This window comes from Taurulus bubalis (genome assembly GCF_910589615.1).
Source record: "Taurulus bubalis genome assembly, chromosome: 15".
In the NCBI taxonomy this organism is placed as follows: Eukaryota; Metazoa; Chordata; class Actinopteri; order Perciformes; family Cottidae; genus Taurulus; species Taurulus bubalis.
In genome coordinates, this window is record NC_136603.1 from 5,493,457 (window position 1) to 5,520,876 (window position 27,420).

The following is a 27,420-nucleotide window of genomic DNA, read 5'->3' on the forward strand; positions in this document are numbered from 1 at the left end:
TCACGACGGGCTCCAGTGCACGCTATCGCGACAGGGCCCCATTGCGCTATCACGATGGGCCCAGACTTCTTACTGACACCTTTGGTGCTTGGAAGCAATAGAGCGCTACAGGGATGATGAGTTTTTGAAGGCCAACCCGGAAGTAAGCGCTGCATTAATTCACTCAACAAAAAGCCAATGTGTTTTTCCACTGGATTTGGGATTATTGCAGAAAATAAACTCTTTGGCAAACACAAGTTGAAGACACCTACATGTTTTGTTCATCAAGATAATCATCAAGATAATCTACAATTTTAGGAAGCGTGAATCCAATCGGCAGAAGTTTAGAGGCCGGGAAGGCAGACTAGTCGGCATAATTACATGTTGTAGTCTCATTTAGCTACTTTTTAGCAACTGCCTTTTTATTTCAAATTCACCAGAAGGGTATTTACTGACATCTTCTGGAACAAAATGTTAAAATCTCTTCCACTTGCTCCACTAACCTCAGACCCTATATATCACTCATCTAAAAACACACGCCAAAAAACACATTGAATTCGAGACGAGGCAGCCGGAGGAGCCAAAAATTGCTGACTCTCTTCAGGGTTTCAGGACTTTGAGGACATTTGCAGACATGCTCAGCTTAACAGATTCAAAACTCTCCAAACTATAGCCACATATCATCTCATGATCAAATAGAAACTTTGACATTTGACAAACATATTACCCAGATTAATCATTAGTAAGACATTGTTCATTTATTTGGATATTCTTCATTGGCTATTTGTAGTTTTTATAGTTTATGTAGACTTAGCACAATGTTGTTATAGATTGCAACTGTTTATATTACAAAAAATATAAATAAACACATAATGGACATGGGTTTGTCTTTTTAAAGGATTAAATATTGCAAATGTTTCACCTATTAGTCAATTTTTTTTGTGGAGAACACAGTCAAGATGAGTATTCTAATTATTATTATTATTTTACCAACTGAGCTCGCAGTAGACCACAAAAAACACTTTAATCACTTCAACTGGTGCAATATAAATAATGTTTTGGTAGCACAAGTACACACTAATTGGCATTAGTAAAGCATGAATAAACACTAAATTCGTCATTTAAAAAGCATTATTCCAACATGAACACTCATTAGTAACTCATTAGTATGCAATTCATAAACACTTTGTATTCTGTCTGTATATATAATATTGCTATTGTGGATTCTTTACTGTTTTTATTACGGTTTTACTGTTTATTTATATAATTTTTTTTTATTTTTTATTTCACTATGTGTCTCTTGTCTGCACTTTAACCGTCTGCTGCTGTAGTCCTGCAATTTCCCCAATGCGGGACTAATAAAGGAATATCTCACCTTATCTTATCTTATTATAATATATTATATTATTGTTATTACTATATGTCTACTAATTCCCGTCCAACACATTGTTGGAGTGTCCCCTCTCCGAGCCCCCCACCACACGGCCTATATTTACGCCCCTGTAACTGAGGGGGGGGAGGGGGGCGGGGGGTAATAATAATAAAACGCATTGTATCTGCAGGTCTCCGAGCCCCCATGAACCTCCCTGTCCTCTGAGGCGCGCGCTGCTCTACTATCAGTGGGCGGAGTCCGGAGGGAGTGGGCCTGCCCGGCGCTTTTAATACAGACGCGCACCTCCATGCGCTCCGGACACGGCAGTGCGAGGGGAAGAGACGGACCAGACAGCACCATGACTGCACCGGGCAACACCTACGACGTGATCGTGGTCGGCGGAGGAATATCGGGTAGGTTTCTGACAACAGTGAACTTAGTTGCGCGCGGCGGCGTGATGCGGCGCGGCGCGACGCGGCCAGATGGAGTCAAAACCAGACCGCTCGAAACCAAACGACCGCCTCGCCGTCTCGCGGCTGCTTCGCGTGAGGTGACCGGGGGACAACTGTTGCACAAGGGCTGCTGCTCGTGCGCGGTTTGGCGAGGAGAGACGTGTTCTAGTCGTCTGACAATCACATTTCCTTTCTTCTCCACCGGCGTGACATCCATTTTCTCCGCGTTCGCGTCTCTTCCGCGAGGCGTCCTCTCCTCTGCTCTCCTCCGCAACGCGCATCGCCGCAGCGTTGCGCGTTGAGTAACAGCTAATCGGCCAGGGAATACTTTGTATTGCATAAGAGGAAGAGGAGGAGGAGGAAGCGGGTCTGATACATGATTCGTTGTATCTCTAAGTCTGGTGGTAGATGCTAATTACAGGCTCACCATCATGGCTGTATTATCCCACAACAATAACAGTGTTGGTACTAATGTGTCCTCTGGTTTCTGGTGTGAATACCAATTACATATAACAATATTTACAGCCAAATACCGCGAAATCAATAATGCAGTGATATTTGTTGGGTTGACCCTTTGTGCTTTCACAAAATTGCGCAATACAATTGTGATTTGATGTCAGTGAAGATAATATAATGGCTAAGTGGAGGCAAATAATAGAACAGCTACACTAAGGAGTCTAAACTACATTATTTGTTACTGTAATGCAGCCGTTAAAACCACAAAAAGACATAAATGACACATGACCCATATAATGTACATATGTTGCCCAGGCCTATTTGAAAGCATGCTGTCTTGTTAAGTACCACTTCATTTAATTTGAGGGGGGTTATTTGGGAAATGTTCCCAGTCTGAATGAATGTCCCTATTGTCGGACTTACAGATTGTCTCTGTATTTTGACAATAGCTAGTATGATCACAGACTGCAAAAGGATTCCCACACCCACGTCAATTTGATTGTTCCTGTTATTTCATCGCTTTCATAGTCAAAATGCCACATAGGCGGAAATGCATTTCCTTATTTAGTGTGCAATCCTTCAGTTTCATGCTTTTATTTTTCTTATTTCTCATGAAACTTGAGCAGGAGTCCTGCAACAGAATATTAAGGTTAAAGTGTTGGGGCTGTTTATTTAAGTATCTGTGTCTTGGATCACCGAGTTGCAATGTGGTCTCACATAACTTGATCTTATCAAGTTGGAGCTATAACTGCAGCTTCACTCCCTTTTATAGCTCTACAACTCAAGTTACTTCCAGTAACTGATAAGCAGCCAGTATTTTAGGGTCAAAGGGCAGCAGGAGGATTTAAAGCCTGTCAGCTTGTTGTGTTGATAATATTGGTTTGCAGAATGAAGAAAGACTGAAGATTGTGTTAAATAAAAGACAAAGTGGACATAGTCTCACATTTGGTTACTTGGTTTGTGAACCAAAGAAGTGACACGAGAGGGTGGAGCTAAATACAACCGAATAAGACATTTTTAGGCTTCCAAAATACTGTTAACTTTCCTGAACTGAAAAGAGATAGCATCCTGTCAGTCACCTTGTAGCCCCGCCCTAAAGCATACCCTGCTTTATGGTCTATTTGACTCTAAATGGGACCATAATTCACTAAATGAACATCATGCTGCATTGAAGAAGACTTGAAACTAGACATTGAGACCGTAAACTCATATTTACAATGTTCTCGTTGACGTCTGTACAATCAGACTTCTTTTTGCAACCGGAGGAGTCTCCCCCTGCTGGCCATTAGAAAGAATGCAAGTTTAAGGCTCTTCCCTATCGGCTTCACTTTCCTGAATTGAACCTGTCCTTTTCTGTCCCCCCTGCCGGGCCCCGCTGTCCTCTTTCTATTCGACTGACGGGTCGATCGACTGCTGGCCGGCCTGCACGTCCATCTGTGTGTCAGACGGTGAAGAATTTAGGTCAGTGTCAGTTCAAATACCAGTCAAAGCGGCAAAACAAATGCTGCAGAAAAAAAGAGTTAATTGAATAAAACCGGCAGACAGCCCCCCCCCTTGTGTCACATTAGGATCTTGTAATTACACCATTTGTTTATCCCGCTGCCCTTTACTGGATCACAATGAGGTCCACATATAACAATCACTGTCCAATCAGAGGACGGATGAAACATGGGGGAGAGGGAGAGCGCTCTCCTTCCTGTGCTTCTCTCTGAATCACCCTCTCTCCTGAGATGTTTGTTTCTCCGTCGGCCTGCAAATGCAATTGTCATTTTCCCGCCTGCCAGCCCCCCCCCCCCCCCCCCCCCCCCCCCCCCCGGCAGAACCGTGGCCCTGGAGGGGCAGCCAGCACTTTTCTGAGAAAACATTAAACACTTCTGACAGCTGTTATCAAACCAGCAGCAGAGAGGATGCCGAGGAAGAGGAAGAGGAGGAGGGAGGGACGAGAGTGCGGAAAACAGGGGGGGGGGGGGGGGGGGGGAATGGCAAAGAGAAGGAGGAAACCACTTCTTCCTGTTATGTCTCAGCAGCTGTGAATGTGGGAAATGAGATGAGGCAAAGAGAGGAGGAGCGGGGCAAAAAGTGTTTGATCATTGGGGGAAAAGAGAAAGAGAAATGAGTGCTTGCAAGGAGAGTAATTAGGGAACTGGAAGGAAGATGGAAGTGCAAAAAGTAAGTGGCTGTTGGGACTTTTTTTTGGTCCCGACTTGGCCCCATAATGCAGTTCTCCCCAATGAACTGTGCAGCAGATGATTTAGAGAACTTGGCCACACTTGCTGGGCTGTGGCCTTCATAAGCTCTGCTGGATTCCTCCTCTCCACAGACCATCGGCCTGAGATGCCGTAAAGTTAATAGTCTATTAAATTAGGACATGCTTAATGGAAATGAAGGGCCAGTTCTCTGGAGGACGTTTTCCATGCATACAGTGACAAATTACATTAGTGAACCAAATGTATTGCGTAAAGGCGAGGCCGTGTAGTCTTAACTTTGGGGAGGACTTTTTTTTCTTCTTCTTCTGGTCAATTGACTGCACAGTTGAGTTTGTTTGCAGCTATGTAACCCGCTGCAGCTGCAGCCGGCCGACAGTGAAGGGCAGTGGGTTGCCAGATCACGCAGGCCATGTATCAAAATAACCCTTTTTTTACTGCAGAAAACACACCAACTTAGCTCCTCTGCAACAGCTCTTACCAGCAACAGAGATCGGCATTGCATTGACATTAGGGCCGTGTCCACCAGCTATTAATGTTTTATTTTATTTATTTGACAGGGACAGTGCACTGTAGTAAGCTACAAGCTCAACAACAGAGAATAACATCCCTGTCAAGAAAATGAACGCTCGTATAAAATCACAATTACAACTTAATTAAGGCAGCACAACCACACGATTATACAATATTACAACTTGATTTACATCATTTGAGGTTGACTTTAGCCATGATTTCAAGGCAGCAGGACTTTCTTATGTAACTTGGTGCTGACGAGCTCCAGGAGAAGGTTGATCTGACAAACTCAGTATCACCTTTGTTGGTATTCGTTGAAGAACACCAAACACGGCGACACCATTGGATATAGGTCCAAACGGGCCACTAACCGGATCAGTCACATTGTAAACTAGACTGTTTTGACAGATAAGCCACCATTTTATTCCGATTATCGTGGACCGATAATGTTACTAATAAATACCTTTAAAAAAAAAAAATCTATACAAGCACATGAAGTAGTGGCGATGCAGTGGAGTGAATGTGATAAAACTGTTGCCTTTCTGTGGAGTTCACGCTCATCAGCGCTGGAAAATAGGTCAGTTGTATATCCTGATGCTGCAGCCCGCCATGACACACACAGTAAACACACATGAGAGCTCTGAGGCGCTGCCTGCTCTGGCCTTTTGATTTACTTTGTTCAGGGTTGTTTGTACAGGAAGATAACAGAGCGCCACTCACATGGACACGGAGACAGAATTCATATGCAGACTGGCCAATCGTAGCGTAGCATTGGCCCGGCCTGACGAGGGTCCAACGGCTACCGGGCTACTCTTGCAGTGGTTTCAGATTTTCTTTATTTTCAAGATGTTTTTTTGTGGCTTTTTGGAGGCGGCCATGGTTCAACGTTGTGTAAGAGTGATCCTCATTCCCTGGGGAGGAGAGGCAGAGAGACGTTTCTACGTAAACACCTCTGGAGCTAACATTACCGGAGAATGTAGCACACCATTAAAAAGCTTTTGCTTTAGCACTTCTATGCTAAGCTAGCTTGTGACAGTATACTGAATCTACACACATGCTGCTTTTGCAGACCTACTTTACAGGACCAGCATTGCTCCTTAATTTCATTGTCTCCAGGTGATGTGGTGGTTCACTTTTACACTTTGATCTGTTGGCTTTAGCTTCTATGTTTATCTTTCATGACCTGTTTTCACTGCTCCATCAGTTTGATATCCTGGACACATCCTTCAAACAGATGTTGTAAACCAGTCGGTCTGCTTCTTTGAAATCACTTTTTTCTTCTTTGTTTTCCCATAAATTAGATAACATTCATTCAGGGAGTGCAGGTAGTGAGAGTGTACACTATGGTAGCTTGTAGCAGCGGGGGGCAGGGCTTAATTGGTTAAAAAAAAAATTGGTGTATAAATATATTATATATAGACTGGACGCAACTAAGTTAAGAATTGTGGAAGTCCAACATGAGTTTAACGCTACAATTTAGTAAAACAACACAAATTGTATTTGGGACCCACTCAAATGACCACCTAAAGGTCCCGGAAAACCAAACTGAAATCCAACTCCGTCATGTCTGAAAGCTCCTGAAGGCAGCATGCACCTTCTCTGACAGGTCGTCTCATTTCCATCGACACGTCTGCAATCCTAGAACGCCACTTTCTCCACCCAGCTGTGCAAACATGGGCACCTGTTGGCTGAGCTGCCGCAAATATAATCATTAAATGGACCGCTTGTGTTTGTTTCCATTTGTCTCGGGGGCAAACGATGACACTGATTGTGGTGGAAAAACCACACGAAGCTGATGGATGTTTGCACAACACAAAGTCCTCGTCGCTCCGTGGGAAATGTTCCTATTTTCCTTTTCTGTTCAGTGTTTGCCGGACAAAACGACTGTTCAGCTGTTATCAGATTGCATGTCCTGAGATTAGGAAGAGTTTGACATGTGCCTGTTTATTTTCTCATCTCTGTATGACACGCGTTAAAGTACAGTGTGGCCGGGATTCCTCTAGAAAGTCTCGTTTACAATGCTGTTTGTGCCTTTTTTTTGTGTGCAATGTCATCAATGTGTTAATGATTAAATGCACAACGTTCATAATAGAGCTAGCCTTTTTATGTTGCTTTCAAATTGATGCATTTCGCTTTTAAATGTATAAGATGTAGATCATCTGAGGTCCGTCCAGGCGGCCATTACAGTCTCACAGCAGTCTCCCTAAAAAGCCCAAACTCGCTGTTTGTTTCAGCTTGAGCCAAGGTGACAAAAAGAGAGCCTTTATTTTACGAAGGGCTTCTATTTAAAGTTTGAAAAATCCACTGTTAAAATGATTTTTATAGCTTGAAAAAAAGTTGTAAAGCTTTTGAAATCTTACAATCAATGCATGATCTCAAGTCAGTGAGTAGTTGTGTTGAAGAATCATAATATTGACCAGAATGATAGGGATTAGGATTTTTGCCATGATCAAGCGGGGGGGTGGGGGGGGGTTCCTGGGACCAGGGGCCTCGCATGACCCTGGTCCGGCACACAACCCCCTATGAAATGGCAACTTGTCAGCCAAAAGCCTTCAAGTGGCTCACTTGTCCCTCAGTAATGGATTTCTTGTTTGGGTTCCTGGGAAAAGAACAGACAAACACAGACGTTTTCAAAGAAAAGAAAATGCCACACACTGACTTTATTTATTTAGCAGCTTAGCGTCACGCAGAATCCCTTCAGCAGGCGGTTGTTGAGAGATTCATGTCATTTCCTGGGATAGGGAGCGTAGTGTGACTCCAATCCAAGAGGAACAGGTTCTTGTAAATAGTGTTTGATTTACACGTTCGCATCTGTGATATATAAACATTAGATTCCTCCGGGCCTTCACTTCAAAAACAGAAACTGTCACGACATCTTCTTCTATGCATCATTCGCTGAATCTTATTTATTTTTTAGTGTAAACCAAACGGAAACAGCTGCACTTTGTCAATTGTACGTCCGTCACATTGTTCGCTGTGGCTGAATGAAGAAATTTGCGGTCGCTATATTGATGGCAGCTTGGCTGTTTAAAAATGTTTTTTTTGCAGGACGTCCCCTGTCGTGATAGTAACGATTCTCTCTGACCAATCAGTGGTCTGCAGTGTTTTAATTCCTCCTTCGAGTATCGACTCTCGACTATGATGCAGATAACGTTGCTGCTGTGCAGCTTTTTAGGCTTCAACCACAGGACCCTGCACGCCAAGCTACTCACCTCGGTTTCCTATTGGTCAGGAAAGAAATCCAAAGGTTTGCATGTCTAATGTAAGGACATGCATGACGAATAAGTGCCATTCCATTTGTGGATTTGCTGGCGGATTCTGAGCTGAAGATGCACGTCAGCTCTCATCTGCAGTCAGTGGGGAAAAAGACGAATGACGGATGGGAAGCCAGATGTGGAACGGGGGGGGGGGGAAACAGAGGGAACCGAGCGGCAGTGAAGAGATAAATTAATAAATTTACACGGTTAGACACATTTAAGTTATGACATAATCGGGCTGTCGATCAGGAAACAAGAAACCGGGGGAACCAGACGGCTGTAGCTGTAAACACTAATAACAGCCATATTTCAAACACCCAGAAGGCCATTCTTCTGTATCCTGTTGAGGGTTGCAGGCGCCTGGAGCACATCCAGTATCCCAGCATGCACTGGGGGAAACTAATGCATGTAACACACACTCGGCATGTACAGCACCATGTACGCTATTGAAGATGCATGTGAAAAGATGTTCTCAAAGCTCTTCAAGAGATCTGCGTCAGAAGGTTCATCTGCTTCAAAACTGGACCCTTAAAAAGTAAATAATATATCAATCAATCAATCACGTCAATATATCCAATAATCAATGTCACCGATCATTATATTGATAAATATCTGAGCGGGAGACGCTTTTGACACGCGCGTGTGTGCATGTTCATATTGAGTTATCATAAAAGATGGCAGAGATTACACACACACACACACACACACACACACACGCATGCACACTCACACACACACACACACACGCACACACAGAAAGCAAATGGAGTTTGTTCCTGCCAAGTGGCTCCATCTTATCAATTGCCGTTGTCAAGGAAACCGTGTCTGCCCCTATTTATTTTTCCCGCACACGGGGCAGGAAGTGGAAAGCAGTGCGTCGAGCTCAACTCACTCCTGGCTGTCGCTTAAGGGTCAAACACATAAATAACCAAGTGTTTCTGAAGCTTAAATACAAGGCAAAAATAAAAGAAATACAGTATGGTTTTATTTTTATAATTTTGTTCCTGTCAAAACATCCCAGGGAGAGACTTGACAAATAGGTCAACCAGAGCCCCAAGGTGCTCTAGGGGAGAGGAGGAGAGGAGAGGAGAGAACGTGGGGAGAGGAGAGGAGGAAACAAGGGAAGAGAGGAGGGGAAAGGAAAGGAAAGGAGAAGAGGAAACAAGAAGGGAGAGAAAAGAACAAGTGGGGAGAGGAGAGGAGGAAACAAGAGAGGAGAGGAGGGGAAAGGAGAGGAGGAAACAAGAAGGGAGAGGAAAGAGCAAGTGGGGAGAGGAGAGGAGGAAACAAGAGAGGAGAGGAGGGGAAAGGAGAGGAGGAAACAAGAAGGGAGAGGAAAGAGCAAGTGGGGAGAGGAGAGGAGGAAACAAGAGAGGAGAGGAGGGGAAAGGAGAGGAGGAAACAAGAAGGGAGAGGAAAGAGCAAGTGGGGAGAGGAGAGGAGGAAACAAGAGAGGAGAGGAGGAGATGAGGGGAGAGGAGGGGAAAGGAGGGGAAAGGAGAGGAGGAAACAAGAAGGGAGAGGAGGGGAAAGGAGAGGAGGAAACAAGAAGGGAGAGGAAAGAACAAGTGGGGAGAGGAGAGGAGGAAACAAGAGAGGAGAGGAGGGGAGAGGAGAGGAGGAAACAAGAGAGGAGAGGAGGGGAAAGGAGAGGAGGAAACAAGAAGGGAGAGAAAAGAGCAAGTGGGGAGAGGAGAGGAGGAAACAAGAGAGGAGAGGAGGAGATGAGGGGAAAGGAGGGGAAGGAGAGGAGGAAACAAGAAGGGAGAGGAGGGGAAAGGAGAGGAGGAAACAAGAAGGGAGAGGAAAGAACAAGTGGGGAGAGGAGAGGAGGAAACAAGAGAGGAGAGGAGGAGATGAGGGGAAGGAGAGGAGGAAACAAGAAGGGAGAGGAGGAGAGGAGGGGAGAGGAGGGGAAAGGAGAGGAGGAAACAAGAAGGGAGAGGAAATAACAAGTGGGGAGAGGAAAGGAGGAAACAAGAGAGGAGAGGAGGAGATGATGGGAGAGGAGGGGAAAGGAAAGGAGGAAACAAGAAGGGAGAGGAAAGAACAAGTGAGGAGAAGAGAGGAGGAAACAAGAGAGGAGAGGAGGGGAGAGGAAAGGAGAGGAGGAAACAAGAAGGGAGAGGAAAGAACAAGTGGGGAGAGGAGAGGAGGAAACAAGAGAGGAGAGGAGGGGAGAGGAAAGGAGAGGAGGAAACAAGAAGGGAGAGGAAAGAACAAGTGGGGAGAGCAGGAAACAAGTGAAGTGAGGAGAGGAGGAAACAAGACAGGAGAGGACAGAACAGGAGTAGAGAGGAGAGGATCAGAAGTGAAGGAGAGATACAGAAAGAGATAACTGGGAAGAAAAGAGACCCCATCGGAGAAGGGAGGATAAACCATGCAGCACAGGAGAATCAGAGGAACAAGTGAACCTTCAGTATCGCATCACGTCTCCCAGACGTTTAGTTTGTGTCTCGTTGGCTTCAGATGCTGCAGACTCATGTTGCGCAATACGCTACAGGGACTGCCCCAAAAAGTGGTGACGCGGAAATTGACATCTCCATTAATGAAGCAACATTTACAAAGCTCATACAGTGAGGAAGAGGAGGAAGAGGAGACAACGGTGTTCTCCCTCTTGATTCTCGGTTTCCAACAAAGACTGGTTGACCTTTTTTTTTTTTTTCAACATTTTAATCCATTTGTAATCCCCTCAGGCATATTTTTCATGGTTTCGGGGTGGATGGAGAAAACAAATAAGGTTATTTAATCCCTTCTTGTGATGTAGCCCATCTCTAAGTCTGACTCACAACACACCTGTTCCACCTGTTTCACATGTTGGCGTGAACGCTTAGGAGCGTGTGGAATGTTTCGTTTATTTATTTTTCATATTTCCATAAGTAAATTCCTCAAATTGAGCCGCTCCTCTCTGCTGATGGTCAGTGTGGGATAGCTTGTGGATTTCTTTTTCCCAGTAGCTCAGTCCTCTTCTTCATTTCATGGTGGTGGGGGGACGCCCTTGTTTATCTTCACCCACCACCACCATGAACTCGGTCTGAAGTCTTTGAAGTGATGAAAGCTTTGTACTGATCTATTTGTCATATTTATACAAGGTTTCTTTCTTTTTCTTTTTTAAATTATGCATCCATTAAGACGAAACCACCTTCCTGATCAAAGCGATATCCCAGCAGGATGCTACTCTCTGTGATTGTGATTGCTGTAAGCATAAACAAGGGATACAGACAGATGCTCTTTGTTTCCCAAGACAGATACTGACCTTTTTTGGAGCTGAGTGCAGGTAATGGCATCAATTTAACGGCGAAGGATTTGTGAGCCTCCGCTTGTCCGGGCTAATGCTTTCTCCGAAGCCCGGCGGGGAGGGTTTGTTTGGACAAGGAGAGCAGGCTGGAGCTGGGTAATGCGGGACAAACTATGTTAAACTTAAACCAACTTTGTTCGCAGCAATAGAGCTCAGCAGGATTTGGGAGGAGAGCGCAAGGGAGGCGAAGATGGGACGGTAAGAAAGGAATTCAGGAAAACATTTGCACAGATGTGGGTGCTGCAGAGCGTGTGGCCCTGAGGCGTTCAGGCGCACACCAGAGGTCGTTATTTCAGGGTTTTGGGTCACAGCCCTGAGCTTCATCGAAGGGACATATTAATGCTACTATCACACGATGGTGCTTCCAACTTTGGTAGCCGTTTGAGAGTAAATAATGAAATATTCCTTTAAAAAGCATTTGAGTAAAGCTGCTTTTTTTAATGACATGCAATGCACAGGGCAGCTATAAAATGTCATCAAATATTGCGCAAGGAAGCTATTCACTGTTTTTCTACGCATCTTCTCATTATCTCATTGGTTTCGCTTTGAAAGGCAAAAGTTGAAATAGTTTTAATTTTGAACACAGCGCTCTTGGCCTGTTTGTGGAGATATTTCCAGAGAGATTCTCCTTGTTTCTAATGGAGTGTGTGTGTGGGGGCTGTGGGAAATGAACAATGAGTAGGTTGTTCTATGCGGTTTCTGTGCTTTTAGACGTCTGCAGCACAGACATGGTCCAGGGGGGCGGAGCCTTGTGCTGCAGGCCGAGCCACTGCATGTGTGTGTGCGTGTGTGTGTGTGTGTGTGCATGCCTAAGTGTGTTTACGTTATGTCTTATTGACTTCAAGCTATGGCAGGGATAGCCTGAGGTCAGTGTGTGCAAAGCGGAAGTTCTTTTGTGGGTCAGTATATGGGGAAGTCATGCTCTGCTCTTTGTGCTGCCCTCAGCTGGTTTGTAATTTGTTCAAAGTAAACATACTTTTTCACAAGAGACCTGTGTACAAAGACAAAACGACACGCTACACAATCATAAAGGGACACAAGTCAAACCGACATATTGAACTGTAAGTGGGACCATGGTGGGCTGACTTGCAGATGAGATATAATCCAATTTTGGTCAGGTCAGATTTCCCAAAAATCCATCTATTCTGTCTCAAAGTTAATAAACACAGACTCATAATGACATGAAGAAACATGTCTTTCAAGAAAGGTGTGGCACTGAGTCAATCTATCATGACGTTTTACAGACCGTGTCCACCCCTGTGCCGTGAGAACACCACAGAGGGACTTAAGACTAAAGAAAAGAGTTGCACCTTCACCACAGTCTCGCATATTTCACATTCCAAACAGACACCATCATACACCAGCACATGACAATCATGCACAAGCGGTATACAAGCGTAGCCTCGCCTATGTGCGGTGCAGGAAGTGCATTGCATGGTGGGCCCTTCCTCACATCTCTGTTTCTCTGTCTGTCTGCAGGTTTGAGTGCAGCAAAGCTGCTGAAAGCCAATGGACTGAGCCCTGTAGTCCTGGAGGCCAGGGATCGGGTTGGCGGTCGCACATTCACTGTGCGGGTGAGACCAGGAGCGCTAATGCTACTCCAGATGCTGCAGTATTGGTGCAGCCGGATTCTGTTGTGCTTCAGTTATATAACAATGATAATACATTTGATTTCTATTGCCCTTTCATTCACAAAATGCAACTTAAACGTAGACAATAATGATTAGAACGTAAATATACAATTAAGAAGAGGAGAGAAGTAAAGAAAATAATGGGTTTATGAATGATTATAGGATAGTGTCAACAAATAAAGACCGAAAAGTAGTGGACCCAGGACAGAGCCTTGTGGTACTCCGTATAGAGTCTCTGTTCTTTGTGAGAAGAATCTATGTTATTGAGACAAAAAAAAGGTGGCAGTCTAATTGGCAGGATTCTCTCCAACCTTAGTTCAGTTTATTTAAGAAGGGACAGTGCATATTAAAAAAAAAAGCCTGTAGTGGAAATCTGAGGTGTCACAAAAGGCTTCTTAAATACATTCCGATCATAAAAACCTTTGTGATCAGCAGCATTCCTTTCAGCATTATGTGTAAATGTCACCTTTTTTATTCATCCGTTTATGTTTTCCGATGTTTTTTTTTCTTCTTTTCTTTTTCAGAACAAGGAGACGAAGTGGGTTGACCTGGGCGGAGCTTACATCGGACCAACTCAGAACCGCATCCTCCGATTGGCCAAAGAGTTCGGCATTGAGACCTACAAAGTCAACGAGCATGAGAGTATGGTGCATTATGTCAACGTGAGTGCAGCTTTCGTGTGCGTTTTTGAGGATGGCGGATAATATTCGACTCCGAGCTTTGGCCGATGCCATATCTGTTCACGCTAACCGTGTCCTTCAGTTTGATGTTGGTGACTTCTATACACTCACTTACCAGTTCATTAGGAACACCTCTCTGAAACCGCTCCAACAAAGAAAACTGAATATTAAAACCATCATCATTATAAGGATTTATTGCAGGACTGTGGTATTAGACTGTATTGGTTTAGATAGGTGTACCTAATTAACTGAAGACTGAATGTGTGTTCTCATAAAGTGTCAGGCCTGGACTAAAATGAGGACTCAGATGCAGAGGATATCACGTATAAGCACACTTTATTGATTTCAGATCCTCTTTGAAGAGTGACAAACAATTGGCGCTATGAAAAACTCACTTACTAACTAAGTCCTGGCAAGAATAACTCACGAAGATAACCTTCCTACTAAGGAAATTCTCCAATAAAAGAAGAGACAACAACACACTAGAAACAGGGAAGATCCTAAAACATAAATCACTCCCGAAGGAGGAAAACTAAAACTACTGATCAACGGGACAAAAGAAAAGGCTCACCTGAACAGGAGGCTCTACAACTATCTAGTACTAATTGAACACACATTCACTACAAAGGGGAGGAAAAACACAAATTGAAGCTAAACTAGAAAACTTTAACAAACGAAAAATCACTCTCCAAGGAGGAAACAGAAAACAACTTACGTGGCGTAGCAAAAAACTCTTGGCAAAAATCGACTATGACGGTGGATAAGGGCTAAGTGCACGGACAAGGATGAAACACTTTGGCACAAAGGAAGACGGCGACTATAAGCACATGAGGGTCCTGGGGAACAGGTGGAAACAATCAGACGGGTGACACATGAGGAAGGGCAAGTAACCGCGGTGTGACATAAAGTGTGAATGCACTACAACAATCTTAGACTTTCCCTTAGACTCTACCTAAAATAGAAATATGTGTATCAAATCTCACATACTCAAACCATCTCCTGTGTGGCGCTCAGAGAAAACACAGGTATCGTGCAGAGAAAACCAAACGTGGTGTCCTTCCTGTGACGAGCAGCAAGCCATCCCTTCTCCACTCCAGCATTAGTGACTTGAGATGCTCATCTTTGCCTGAGGGATTTCTGTAATGCAGTTTATCTTTTCTCTGAGTAGTTGATTGAACAGCAAAGCAAAACAAAAAAAATGAGGAAGGAAGGAAGAGAGGCAGAGGCCATCTTTGTTCTTGTTATTCTTCGCTCCATATCTCATTAGTGTGGGCGCACCGATGGCCTTAACACAGTTGTGTTCCTCCACCTGATTTGATTTGCCGCTGCAGCCTTGTACCCTGGACAAACTTACTGTAGATCGTGCGTGTGCGTGTGTGTGTGTGTGTGTGTGCGTGTGTGTGTGTGCGTGTGTGTGTGTGTGTGTGTGTGTGTGTGTGTGTGTGTGTGTGAGATAGCGAGAGCTTATCTCAGCATAGACTGCATTCAAGTAATTTAATCGTAACTTCAGACATGGACTTGGAGCTTCTGACCTGAGGGTGTAGGGAACAAACTTCCTCCATACACAAACAGACTTTTTATAAATACCTCTCAATGTAATGTAATTAAACGCAGCAGAAATACACACAAAATACTGCCCCATCAATCACCACGAATCAACTTTGTGTTAGAGGCTTCAAAACATATTTATATCAGGGTTATTGTATCAGCTCCATCTGCACAATGTCAACTTTAATAAAAAATGTATGGGGCAAATTGTTTTACTCCTACATAAGAGAGTTCCACGATATAGCAGTTATTGATTGTGCACCTGCTGTGTGTCCGGAACTGGCCTGAAATCAGCCTACGCTGCATTTGCGATATCATAAACCAGTAATAATAATCTGTCCGGCCGCCTTTTTAACGGCGGTTTGCTCAAATGAATTAGTTGACTTGAGTTAATTAGAACCGGGAGGCTTCTATGAATGAGGGAAAATTAAGAGTAACACGGGAGTACATGTAAAGTGTGTGTCTGTGTGTGTGTGTGTGTGCGTCTTTTGCAAGTCAAGTGTCTTGTATGTAAATATTTACTGTGATTTGCAGTCAAGCTGAAACATATTAGTACAATCTTAACATGAAGGTGCAGATGCAATAGAAGGTAGAATATCAAATGGATTTCATGCAACCTCATCCAAATCAAGCAGGTGACACTTTTTGTCCTCGTCTCAGTGAAAGAGTCCAGCTCAGGCGTCACGTTAAGATACATATTTAATACACTTAATAACAAAGTCATCTCTCTGTTAAGGCTTCCCTAATTTGTCGGTCCACTTAAACATTCGACTATTGTATTGCTGTGAGGACAAAATCCAGATGAAGCTCGGTTTCATCGTCTGCAGATCATCTCACCCCTGTGTCTTTTAGCACTGATGTTGCGTTGCCTTGACCCACTTTAGCAGCAATGTGAAATGTCAGCGGCATGACATTTGGCTCCGACAGCAATTTTGAGAAAAAGCTCTGCGGTTTAGTGAAGGGCTCGACTGCACGGCCCGACGATGTGGAGCGCTTACGTGAGCTCTGAATCCATCCGTCCTCTGGTACGGCAGCTCCTTGGCTACTATCTCTGTAAGATCCACTCAAAGGCCCAAGCACACACACATATACACACACACACACACACACACACACACACACACACACACACACACACACACACACACACACACACAGAGCTTCCTGGCGGGTTTCCATGGCAGCATGCTTCATCAAAAGCTGCTCACGTCTGTCTGTTTGTGTGTGTGTGTGTGTGTGTGTGTGTGTGTGTGTGCATTCATGCATTTGTACATTCATGCATTTGGAGGCGGGAGACAAGCTCTAATTCTGGAGCCACAGCTGAGTCTGCAAAAATGTTGCAAAAATAAAAAATCCCCACTGCAATACATAAAGAATGAGGCTGGAGATGAAGAATTTTGTCTGTGTTAAATAGTTGCATGAAGGTTAACCGCTAAATAAGGCATTTTTTAAAAAGAGGGCGACACTAAAATGTGACAGATCTGCAACAATACTTTCTTATTGAATCTGTTACCCTGCAGCTGGCCTCCCTGCTGTTTCACATCCAGATGCAACCTTTTGATTTGTGCATCTTTACAGAATGAATCCAACCGTTACGTGCACTTCACCTCATGGGATTTTAAACATGTGTGCTGCTGCTGCTGCTGCGAGTGTAACTGCCCTGTCTTTTGATTGGATTAGCTTTGGATTAGCCAAGAAGCTACTCAGATGAATAAACTCTCCGCAGACGCAGCGTGTAAAAGTGTCCTGATCACTGCGTAAATGTGAATTTAATAACACGCTAGATTAAACATATATATTACATAAAAGCATCACTTCACAGGACAGCGGTTAGAGTCGTAGTAAACCAGCATGTGTGCCAAGCCCTTGTGTAATTAGGGCTAGCTTTCAAGCAAGCTGTGTAGCTAATCAGCTTTTCTGTGGCAGATTGTAATCCAAAAGGCCGGTGCCGGTTTCCCTTATCAGCAAACTACTGCCTTACAGGCAGCTGCAGCTCTCAGCACCGGATTTATTAATGAGCTACCGCTATCAGAGATGGGGAAACCGACTTTGATTAAATACTCTCCCTGGTTATCAGAGATTGAGAAAGAGAGCGTGGGATCGTCCCGTCGCTGCTGCAGTCGCGTGGATGTCGTGCATGTTTGCACATTCACAGGACCGGCGAGGGAAATGGAAGATGATTGGGCTGTTTATGATCCTCCCCGATAGAGGAAGAAATGGTGGCGTCGAATGTATGTGCCTTATCTGTTTCCATGTGGCCTTTCATCTATATTTAAAAAGATAAGATTCATCAGTAGCCTCATTAGAGATGTAAGAAGCAGATTAGCTTTTCTCTTTTTATTTCCGTGGTCATATATCAGAATATAAAACCCACGACAGCCAACAATATCCAATAAATCTTCTTTCTTTGTTTCTTTCTTTCTTTCTTTCTTTCTTTCTTTCAATCATTTCATTTTAAGTTTATACAAGTTACACATTACCTCAAACTAGACAAGAAAAACAACAACAAATAAATACAAAATAATATGAACAATCGGACAAGGACAGGAAAAACGGACATAAATCATCCATAAATCATCATCCTCCATACCTACTATAACAATTTAATTTATCTCATTCTTACCACCATTTTATTTTCAATTCAAACAGGCCAAAGGGGTACAACAGGGTACAACAGAATTGCAGACCAGGAAACCATATTATATCTGTCACAACCATTAAATCATAATAAATATTGTGGACCCCAGTGAGACTTTCTATTTCGTCATCGTCTGTGCACTAAAATCCTCTTAAAAAAGATGATGTGGCAACAGAAGCATTCATTAGAAGTAGTGTTTCTGGGTTCATGATGAATGTAAGTCCAATATTCACTCGTTTTAGCTCCGTTTTGGTCTCTGCCACCTGAGGAACGCACCCGTCTCTTTATCTACTGAACACTGTGTTCACCAGACGCTCGGTCAGCAGCTAGCGTGTCGCTGTTTAAAGGGAGATATGTGTGGGCGTATGTGTGGGCATATGTGTGGGCATATGTGCAAATGAACAGTGTTCCAGCTGGCAAAAAAGTCTGCCGGATGATACGCAGTGATATGTTTCACATCGATACAGATGTTCGCTAAAAAAAACAAAAATCTTCCAGATCTGTTCTGCAGCAGTTACCTGTGTCTCCACGCAGCATCTGGTGTGTACTTTCTCCTCTGTGGACTGACTCACTGCTCGCTGACGAAACAGATGCTGCTCCCCCCCATCCTCCTCGCCCTCCTCCTCCTCCCTCTTCTGCATCCCCTCGGCCGGCGTCACCATGGTGACAAACCTGTTGCTACACGGCAACGGGCGGGTCTGAGGCCGGCAGCGATGCGGTACGCTGTGAGACACTTGATCTTTCTCTCGCTGGCTGTTTAGCGTTGATTAAGCTTCCTACAACAACAAAAATGCACACTTGACCTTGTAGTGCCCAGAGGGTCAGCTGTTGTTGGGGTGCGGATACTAAAAGATATATATATATATATATATATATATATATATATATATATATATATATATATATCTAGAGTATTGGTGAAGAGCAGCAGGCCTCATGGTGTCGGTGTGAGAAGAAACTTTACGATAATCGTTGACCGACTTTAAAGTGGTTTTGCCCTTGGCTGTTATATTAATAATTATTTAAATGGAAGTTTTCTGGGGGAGGTTTTAACCTCCAAAGAGAATATCAAGTTTCAGTGAGTGAAACTTCTCTCTGTTAAAACACAGAGTGTCCCATGGGTTGATGGGTAATTTATTATGAATTTATAAACAGGGTACAAGCCGTCTCTATTGATCTTTTTTCTTATGAAAGCACCAAAAGCTCTTCTGTAAACAGTGATAGTATCAGCCTGAGAAGATCAATGGGGCTTTTTCAGTTAAAGAGAAAAATCAGAAAAGTGGCGCAGAGTTGACGGCCTCTATCCTGTGTTATTGTTTTTACAATAAAAGTCACATCCTTTAGTTGTTTCCTTTCTTATATTTTACATTTTTGCATTTATTTGACATCTCAGCCAAACGCAACATACTGAATCATTGAAAACTGAATTTATAATCAGAATGCTTGTTTTATTTTTTATGTTAAAGGCAAATTTTTCCACCTGGACCCTATTTTTCCACCTGTCTGTGTCAAAGTTCATGGGGTTTTTGGAGGCAAGATATCACGGAGAAGCTTTGTACACCGTTGGACAATTGAAAAAAATAGAATAACATTTACAAGAAAAATTCAAAGGTATAATTGTGTAGTTGGGTGTGGTTCCAGAATGAATCTCCAATAAAATGGCAGCAATGTAAATGACCAGCCAATATGAGATCATGTATCCAATAAGAGGCCATTATTGGCTCAATACTGGTGCAGCCCGATCCATGGAAACTGCATGAGAGAGTGACCAGACGGCTCTGGGCCTGCAGCTCCAGCAGAACAGTGATCCACTTTGAGGCTGCAGCACTCACACAAAGATCTCTGGACGCTGGCGTTTAGTGGGGTTTGAAACAAATTCACTTGTCAAGCTAAATGCCAGAGAGAATATGCATGGTCACTTCAACAGATATTGTCCGAGACGATTGCAAGAAAGCAGCCCAAGAAAAAGCGACAACAACCTTTAGCTAGAGTTGGTTCTGCACGTCCATATCTGAGAGTTGGATGTAACTTTGATCCCTGGCGCTCCTGCTTTTCCGTGCAATTGTAAATCGATCGTGTGGTTGGGAAATAGAGCAACAGTCCAGAAAGACAAGCAGCAAATGGATTTAGGACACTCCTATCAGACTTGTTAACTCTGAATATTGTTGTAAAATATTGCACAACCGGCACTAGAATGAGCTCTCTTTGAAATCTGTCCACAGTCCCGCTGACTCAGCACATTGGAGGTCAGTGAGTTTTCCTTTTTTTTTTTAAATGTGTCTTCAGCTGGCCCTGAAAACCACACAAGGACATGAAAGCCGTCCCGTTTCAGAGTTGGCAGCTCTGTAATGCTGTATATTACACATTTAGTGGGATATGGAACTCAGGGTTACGATGCTTTAAGAAGTGTCACCTGCCTTTTTATGAACTGCTCGTAATCAGGAAGAAAATGATGTAACTGCCAACACCAATACCGAACTTAAAAGGCCGATATGAGCTCAGTCAACGTCTCCAACGTCTGCATACAATGAGAGAAAATCAACTTTTAAGTTGCTCTGAAAAAGCAGTGATTCCATATGTAGACAACTGATGATTATATGTTATTTTTAAATGCATGTAAACAGTGTGTTGATGATGACTTGTGTCCAACAGGGGAAGTCTCACCCGTTCAAAGGATCCTTCCCTCCCATGTGGAACCCCATCGTCTTGTTGGACTTCAACAACCTGTGGAGGACGATGGACGATATGGGCAAGGAGGTACAGCGAGAATCACCCCTTTTTGTCGTTTGTTGCTTCTACTCTCCACTCGCCTTTTGTTGAATCTCCTCTTCCTCCTCTTCCTCCTGTGTTTCAGATTCCCAGAGAGGCCCCCTGGAGAGCTCCCCATGCTGAGGAGTGGGACAAGATGACCATGCTGCAGCTGTTTCAGAAGCTCTGCTGGACCAGGTAGCAGAGAAAAGACGGAATTATATATATTATAAGTTCTTCTACATAATGATAAGAATGCCTGACGACCGCTGTGGCCAGAATAATTCAAGATAACGATATTATAGCGATCTCTATAGAAAGTCAAACTCATCTTCAACTTTTTTTTATTGTGTCAGGGTTCTTACGGTCATGGAAAGCATGGCATTTTAAAATGGTTATTTCCAGGCCTGGAAAAGTCCTTGAAAAGAATAAAAAGTTTGAAATAATGAATATGCTTTTAAAAGAAAGACGCTCAAAATATAAGCAGGCATACATACAGGCATCTATATAAATGTTTATTGTCTCATTCATTTGTGTCATTTAAGGTTCACTGTATACTTTGCATTGTCATTGTTAGTTGAAATACTAAATTTTCTCACATTTTCATGTTTACACCGAGATTTCACAAAATGTTTGGTCATGGAAATTTGGTTTAAAGTCATGGAAATCCATTGGTCTGTAGCCGTTTACTGTGTATATGAAATGATTTAAGAGGCGCTGGATTATATATATATTATGTTTCACATGAGTCTTAAGTCTGTCTCTTAAAAATGACGTTTCACAGCGTGCAACATTGTAAATAAAGACTTAAAGGTTTATGAATCAGAAACGTGTGCAGGATTGTTGCTTTAATCTCTCTCTCTCTCTCTTTTTAAGAACCGTTCTCCACTTCGCCAAGCTGTTTGTGAACGTGAACGTGACCTCTGAACCCCACGAGGTGTCGGCCCTGTGGTTCCTCTGGTACGTGAAGCAGTGCGGAGGAACCATGAGGATCTTCTCCACCACTAACGGAGGACAGGTCGGTCTTTTGAGCGTTTGACGTTCGCGTCTGAGATTTATGTGAGATGCAGCTTTTGCAGAAAAAAAAAAAAACTTTATTTATTGCCCACTAAGCTTTCAAGCTTTCCAGAAAAATCTACCTTGCAAAAAAACTTTTGAAGAAGTCTAAACCCACAGAAATGCTTTCACTCGTGCAAACCAGGAAGTTTGAGAGATCCCATGAATCAGCACTTGCTGCCGACCGACCTCGCATAGTTATGAGCCGAACAAAACATTCTGTCTTTCGTACTTTCTGAGAGCACAGTGTCCCTGTTGCCCCGGCCGCTGAGGAAGGGGATTGAGTGGAGGTAAACAGGGCCAGCTCTGTTGTCATTTCCAGTTATTTGTGCTGATATTCAGTTCAGAGCAGAGAGTCACGTGGAAGGGAAATCCCTCTGATAATGCACAAACCATGTTTAACGTCCCTTATGGTTGATCCGATGTAACGTGATCTTTGTCTAAAAGTAGCACAGGATGATCAAAAGACTAATGAACCCCTTTATCTGTTAAATAAGAGCAGACAGAAGCACCCAGAGGAGCACCTTTTTGTGGGTCACATTTCAAGCTGACTCTTGGCCTGTGTACCCGCTTCATCAAAAGTATATTGTTAGACATTTTTTCATTTATTTTTGTCTCGTTCGGCGTCGTCAGAGTGCGATTACGTAGAGGTCGCATATGGAGGCGTGTCTCGGTGATCTTCACTTTCAAAGCAAATGTCCTCTGAAGCTGAAAAAAGATAGAAAAACTCTCCTTTTTTTTAATCAAACGAGACAAACGCAGGCTCGCCTTGTTTCACTGCCAAGACATTTGGCCAAATTCATCCAAATCGCACAGTGGCGGGCGCACAATGTGTTTCTAATCGGGGGGAAAGCAGAGAGGTGTTGACACTAAGCATATGGGAAAGGTCTCTGTCTATTTCATTTGGTTTATCAGAGCTTTGGCAGCACTTACCCTCCACCCCCTCCGGTCCTCTCCATCACTCAGCAGATGCCTGGCCTCAGCTTTGAAAACACATTTTCCCGTTTGGGTTCAGATGTTTAAATGTGCAGCGTTCGAGAGAGAGTGGATGGTGGTTAACTGGCATGAAACAGAAGGATAAATCATCGGATCTTATCAGCTTGACTCCTAAATATTGTTTTTATTTCGTACTCTGAGAAAGATCAGACTGGATAGAAGCAATTTTACCCAATATATAAAATGAAACTGCATGGAGCATATAAAAAAAAGCCAAACCAGGCTCTCCCGTCTCGCTGCATCTGCACTGTATTTGTTAACCGTCTCTCCGGCCGCCTCCGCAGGAGAGGAAGTTCGTCGGCGGCTCCAGTCAGATCAGCGAGGGCATGGCCCGGGAGCTGGGCGACCGAGTGAAGCTGCAGTCTCCGGTCTACCGGATCGACCAGAGCGGAGACGCGGTGGTGGTGGAGACGCTGGACAAGCAGACCTACACGGTAAGCAGCTGCAGTATTTTCCATTTTCTGCTACTTTATTCTTCTCCTCCCAAGATTTTAAATGTAAAACAAAAAGCACGTGGTACAGTTATGAAATGCAACACATTGTTAAAGTCACAATGAGTAGGATTTTCTTGGAAAAAGATTGTATAGACTCACAGAAAAGCCGAAGGCGAGCGCCGTAACCTTCTTTGAGTCGGTGGAGGATTAAAACAGTGACCCAACGTGTGACTTCTTACAAAATAAATCTTTGACTATTTTGGGCCCCTTGCCACGTTTCACATGTCCAAGTTCTACCAGATTTTTATTTTTTTCTCTCTAAACATCTCACTTGGTTTTGTTTTATCCATTATTTTTACAATAAAGCAAAAAAAAAAAAAAAAAACATTTGTAAAGTTGTTTTTTTTTTCAGCATTTTTATGACCTTTCAGATTTAAGTGGTGACCCTTTGGAGGGCCCTGACCTTTAGGTTGGGAACCACTGGACAAATATCCTCAACAGTTTAAACTAAAACCCAACTTATGCATGGATGCATCAGTATCAACCCTCCATGAATATCATAACATATCAGATACAGGGCTCATTCATCTGCAGAGCGAATACTTCTCCTTTTGATACTTTGAGTACATTTATTTTACATTAATATAATGGTACTAATTTACTATCATTGTAAACACCTCATTGGTGTAATAACACATGCAGTTTTTGCACACTACATATTGTGACATAATTTAGTCCAATTTAACATTCTAACTCTTCCACCAACAGTCTGAATCACAACCTGCAGTCTGCAACATTATTCTGTGCTGCCATCTACTGGTTGCCTGCCAACCTGCATGCATGTGACTCAGCCCACACTTCCCTGTCCCGTTTGTGTTTGCATCACCTCCCTCTCTCTCTGGTGTGCGTCTTTGTCTCAGGCCAAGTACGTGGTCCTGGCCACGCCTCCCGGCCTGAACCTGAAGATGCACTTTAACCCCGAGCTGCCTCCGCTGAGGAACCAGCTGATCCACCGCGTGCCCATGGGCTCCGTCATCAAGTGCATGGTCTACTACAAAGAGAACTTCTGGAGGAAAAAGGGTACGCAGGAGGACGGAGAGTAGGGGAACCCATGAAGTATGAAGTGAAGTGTGTATTTTAATGTTGTCCGCCCGCGTGTCACCAGGTTTCTGCGGCAGTATGGTGATAGAAGAGGAAGAAGCTCCCATTGGCCTGACCCTGGACGACACGAAGCCTGATGGGACCGTACCCGCCATTATGGGGTGATCATATGAAATAAGATAATGTTATCGTTACGCTCCAAGAACCACATGGCCAAAAGTTTGTGGACACCTGAACATGCCGCCTTTTTGGCGTAATGCTGGATTAAGACTTCCTTCCAATAGAACACAATGGACCCAAAGAGTGTGGACAGTGTGCCCACATCTGGCCATCTAGTGTCCACAGTGTGTAACTGCAATTGCGTCTTCACCACTTCAGCGACTTATATTTTTAGTGGATAATATTTCTCGTCTCCCGCTCCTCCAGATTCATCCTCGCCCGCAAGTGCAGAAAGCTATCGGTGCTGACGAAAGAGGAGAGGTAGGAGACGAACGCAGCAGCTTTTCACACCCTCTCACCGGCTGCAGGAGCGGGTTTCACGCAAACTGTGTTTGTCCCCGTTTTGCCTTTTTTAGGTTGAAGAAGATCTGCGAGATCTACGCCAGAGTGCTGGGCTCAGAGGAGGCGCTGCATGTGAGTTTTGGATACAGACTCGTAAAAGGACATCAGTGGAACTGCATCCCCTAGTTTAACCATGCCATGTGTCCGCTTGTGTCCGTCAGCCGGTGCACTACGAGGAGAAGAACTGGTGTGAAGAGGAGTACTCCGGGGGCTGCTACACGGCCTACTTCCCCCCGGGGATCCTGACCCAGTACGGGAGGTGAGTCGCACAGATGTGGATGCTCACGGGGAAACGTTGCGTCCAGATGCTCGCGATGCTGCATGGCTTCTCTGTCCAAGAAAAACTTTCATTCTCAGGTTTTCAGATGAACTGAAAGATTTTTCTGTCTAATTACAGTGATTTAAGTCCCTCAAAGTCAACTGTTGTGGAGCGATTAAGACCATGAAGAAAGATGAAACCCGTAGCAATAAACCAGCTGATCCATCATCACATTTGTTCCGATAGAAGAAACTGCAGCTTTTAAATGAAAGATAAATTCACATAAAACAGTTCAATGCTGTAATAAAATGTATTTGCGGCTGTTTTCAAGTAGTTGTGCTCTGTGGAGACTAATTTACTTTAATTTAATTTAATAAAAGGCCACTTTTTAAAGAGTAAAAATCCTCTGAATCTCGATAGCCTCTCATGCTCTCTGTCTTTTCCCGTCTGCAGGGTGCTGAGGGAGCCGGTCGGCAAGTTGTACTTTGCCGGCACGGAGACGGCCACCGAGTGGAGCGGCTACATGGAGGGCGCCGTGCAGGCCGGAGAGAGGGCCGCCAGAGAGGTCAGAGGTCACCGCAAAACACCCGGAAAGATCCACCGACATTTAGGACGTATAACAGTAGCGTTGACCAAGTGTATCTGCTGTTTCGAGCTTACAGTGTCACTTTAAATATCATTAAAAACAGGAAACGTTGAAGTCGATAATTCCGAATCTGTATAAAATCAAATAAGATAATCCTAGTAAAATAATCCACAATAGCAGTATTATATATACAGACAGAATAAACAAGTATTTACAAAATGTATTGTTGGTTATGCAGTCTGGCAGCAGCAGGAAGGAAGGACTTGCAGTATTCCCTTATCTTGAGTTTTCTGACTGAACAACCTCTGTGCTCTGTTGCAGGTCCTGTGCGCTATGAATATGATCCACCAGAGCCAGATCTGGCAGAAGGAGCCTGAGTCTGTGGTGAGGGAAATCTTTCTAAACAATATTCTTTGGGACCAAACTCAAACAAATGTAACTTAAACCCCTCCCCCCCTCCCTTTTCGTCCCTCCAACAGGAAGTCCCAGCGCTCCCCTTCGACACCAACTTCTGGGAGAGGAACATGCCTTCAGTCGGCGGCCTCCTCAAGCTCGTGGGATTCTCCACCTTCCTGTCTGTGGCCGCTGCAGCCGGCCTGGTGGCCTACAAGAAGGGCCTCCTGCCCCGGATTTAAACGGCGTCTCACTCCTCTGCACCTCAAAGGGTGCAGATCTCCACAGACACTCCTGTACCTCTAGTGCACTACTTTACGGCCCACGCTTCAAAGCAGTGAACTATGTCGAGTATAGGGTGTTGTTTTAAGAGACACTGGTCACACGTAACACTAACGCACCAACGCTCTGTGCACTGTCTGTTCACAAAGGAAAGAGAGAGTGAGACAAAGTGATGTTGCTGGTTAGGAGTTAAGAGATGCTTGTGTGAGAAGAGAGAAGAAGACCGAACTTCAGTTTAAATCTACAAGTAATCTGAACCAATGAAGGAAAAAGAACATAATCAATTTAAAAAAGGAAAGGTATATATATATATATAGAGATATATATATATATATATATATATCTCACGATGAATATTCCATACATTGCCAATGACATTCACATTCTTGATTACATGTGAGTGTAATGACTCGTCATGCTTTCTGTGTTTGAGCTTTGTTTGTATGCATGCGCTCATGCATTTTCGAGTGAGTTTGTCAGTTGTGTACAAAGTGTGTGTGTGTCTGTGTGTGTGTGTGTGTGTGTGCGGTCTTGTCTATTGACCTCTGCTGGTTATAGGTGCTAATTTATTCTGGCCCAGCAGCTGTAGCTGGTTGTTGAGCTCCAGTAACATCCGACTAGAATAGAGTTGTGCCGTGGCTCGTCACAGAGGAGGAGGTGGAAGGGGAATATTTTTTTTTTTGTCAACTAATCCCATCAATACTTTAATCGTTTACTTCTATTGAGTATTGGGCACTATGTTATGTGAACTGACCTTTACACTAATTTCCTCTTGAGGATAAATAAAGTATACATCTATATCTGTCTATCTATCTGCAAATACTCAATAATGCCCCAAATCTGTATCCGTGTTAAATACTCCCCAGTGCCTCGTTTTTTTGTTTTTTTTTGCTCACACTCTGACCGATCTCAGAAACTCACCGTGGGAGGAGATAAACCGCGGAAAAATAACAGAGAGAGAGAGAGAGAGTTCTCT

The 27,420-nt window shown here is 43.8% G+C and overlaps 1 protein-coding gene across 1 annotated transcript; it reads left to right on the forward strand.

Annotated features, from left to right (window-relative positions):
- Positions 1-1,709: 1,709 nt before the first annotated feature.
- mao (monoamine oxidase) lies at positions 1,710-26,404 on the forward strand (the record flags this gene model as incomplete). Its single annotated transcript, XM_079230545.1, has 15 exons — positions 1,710-1,764; positions 13,011-13,105; positions 13,687-13,824; positions 20,681-20,785; positions 20,883-20,974; positions 21,653-21,794; positions 23,113-23,262; positions 24,183-24,342; positions 24,428-24,524; positions 24,790-24,843; positions 24,939-24,996; positions 25,086-25,183; positions 25,637-25,748; positions 26,091-26,153; positions 26,249-26,404. The coding sequence occupies 15 exons, from the start codon at positions 1,710-1,712 to the stop codon at positions 26,402-26,404; spliced, it is 1,575 nt and encodes a 524-aa protein (XP_079086671.1).
- Positions 26,405-27,420: the final 1,016 nt, after the last annotated feature.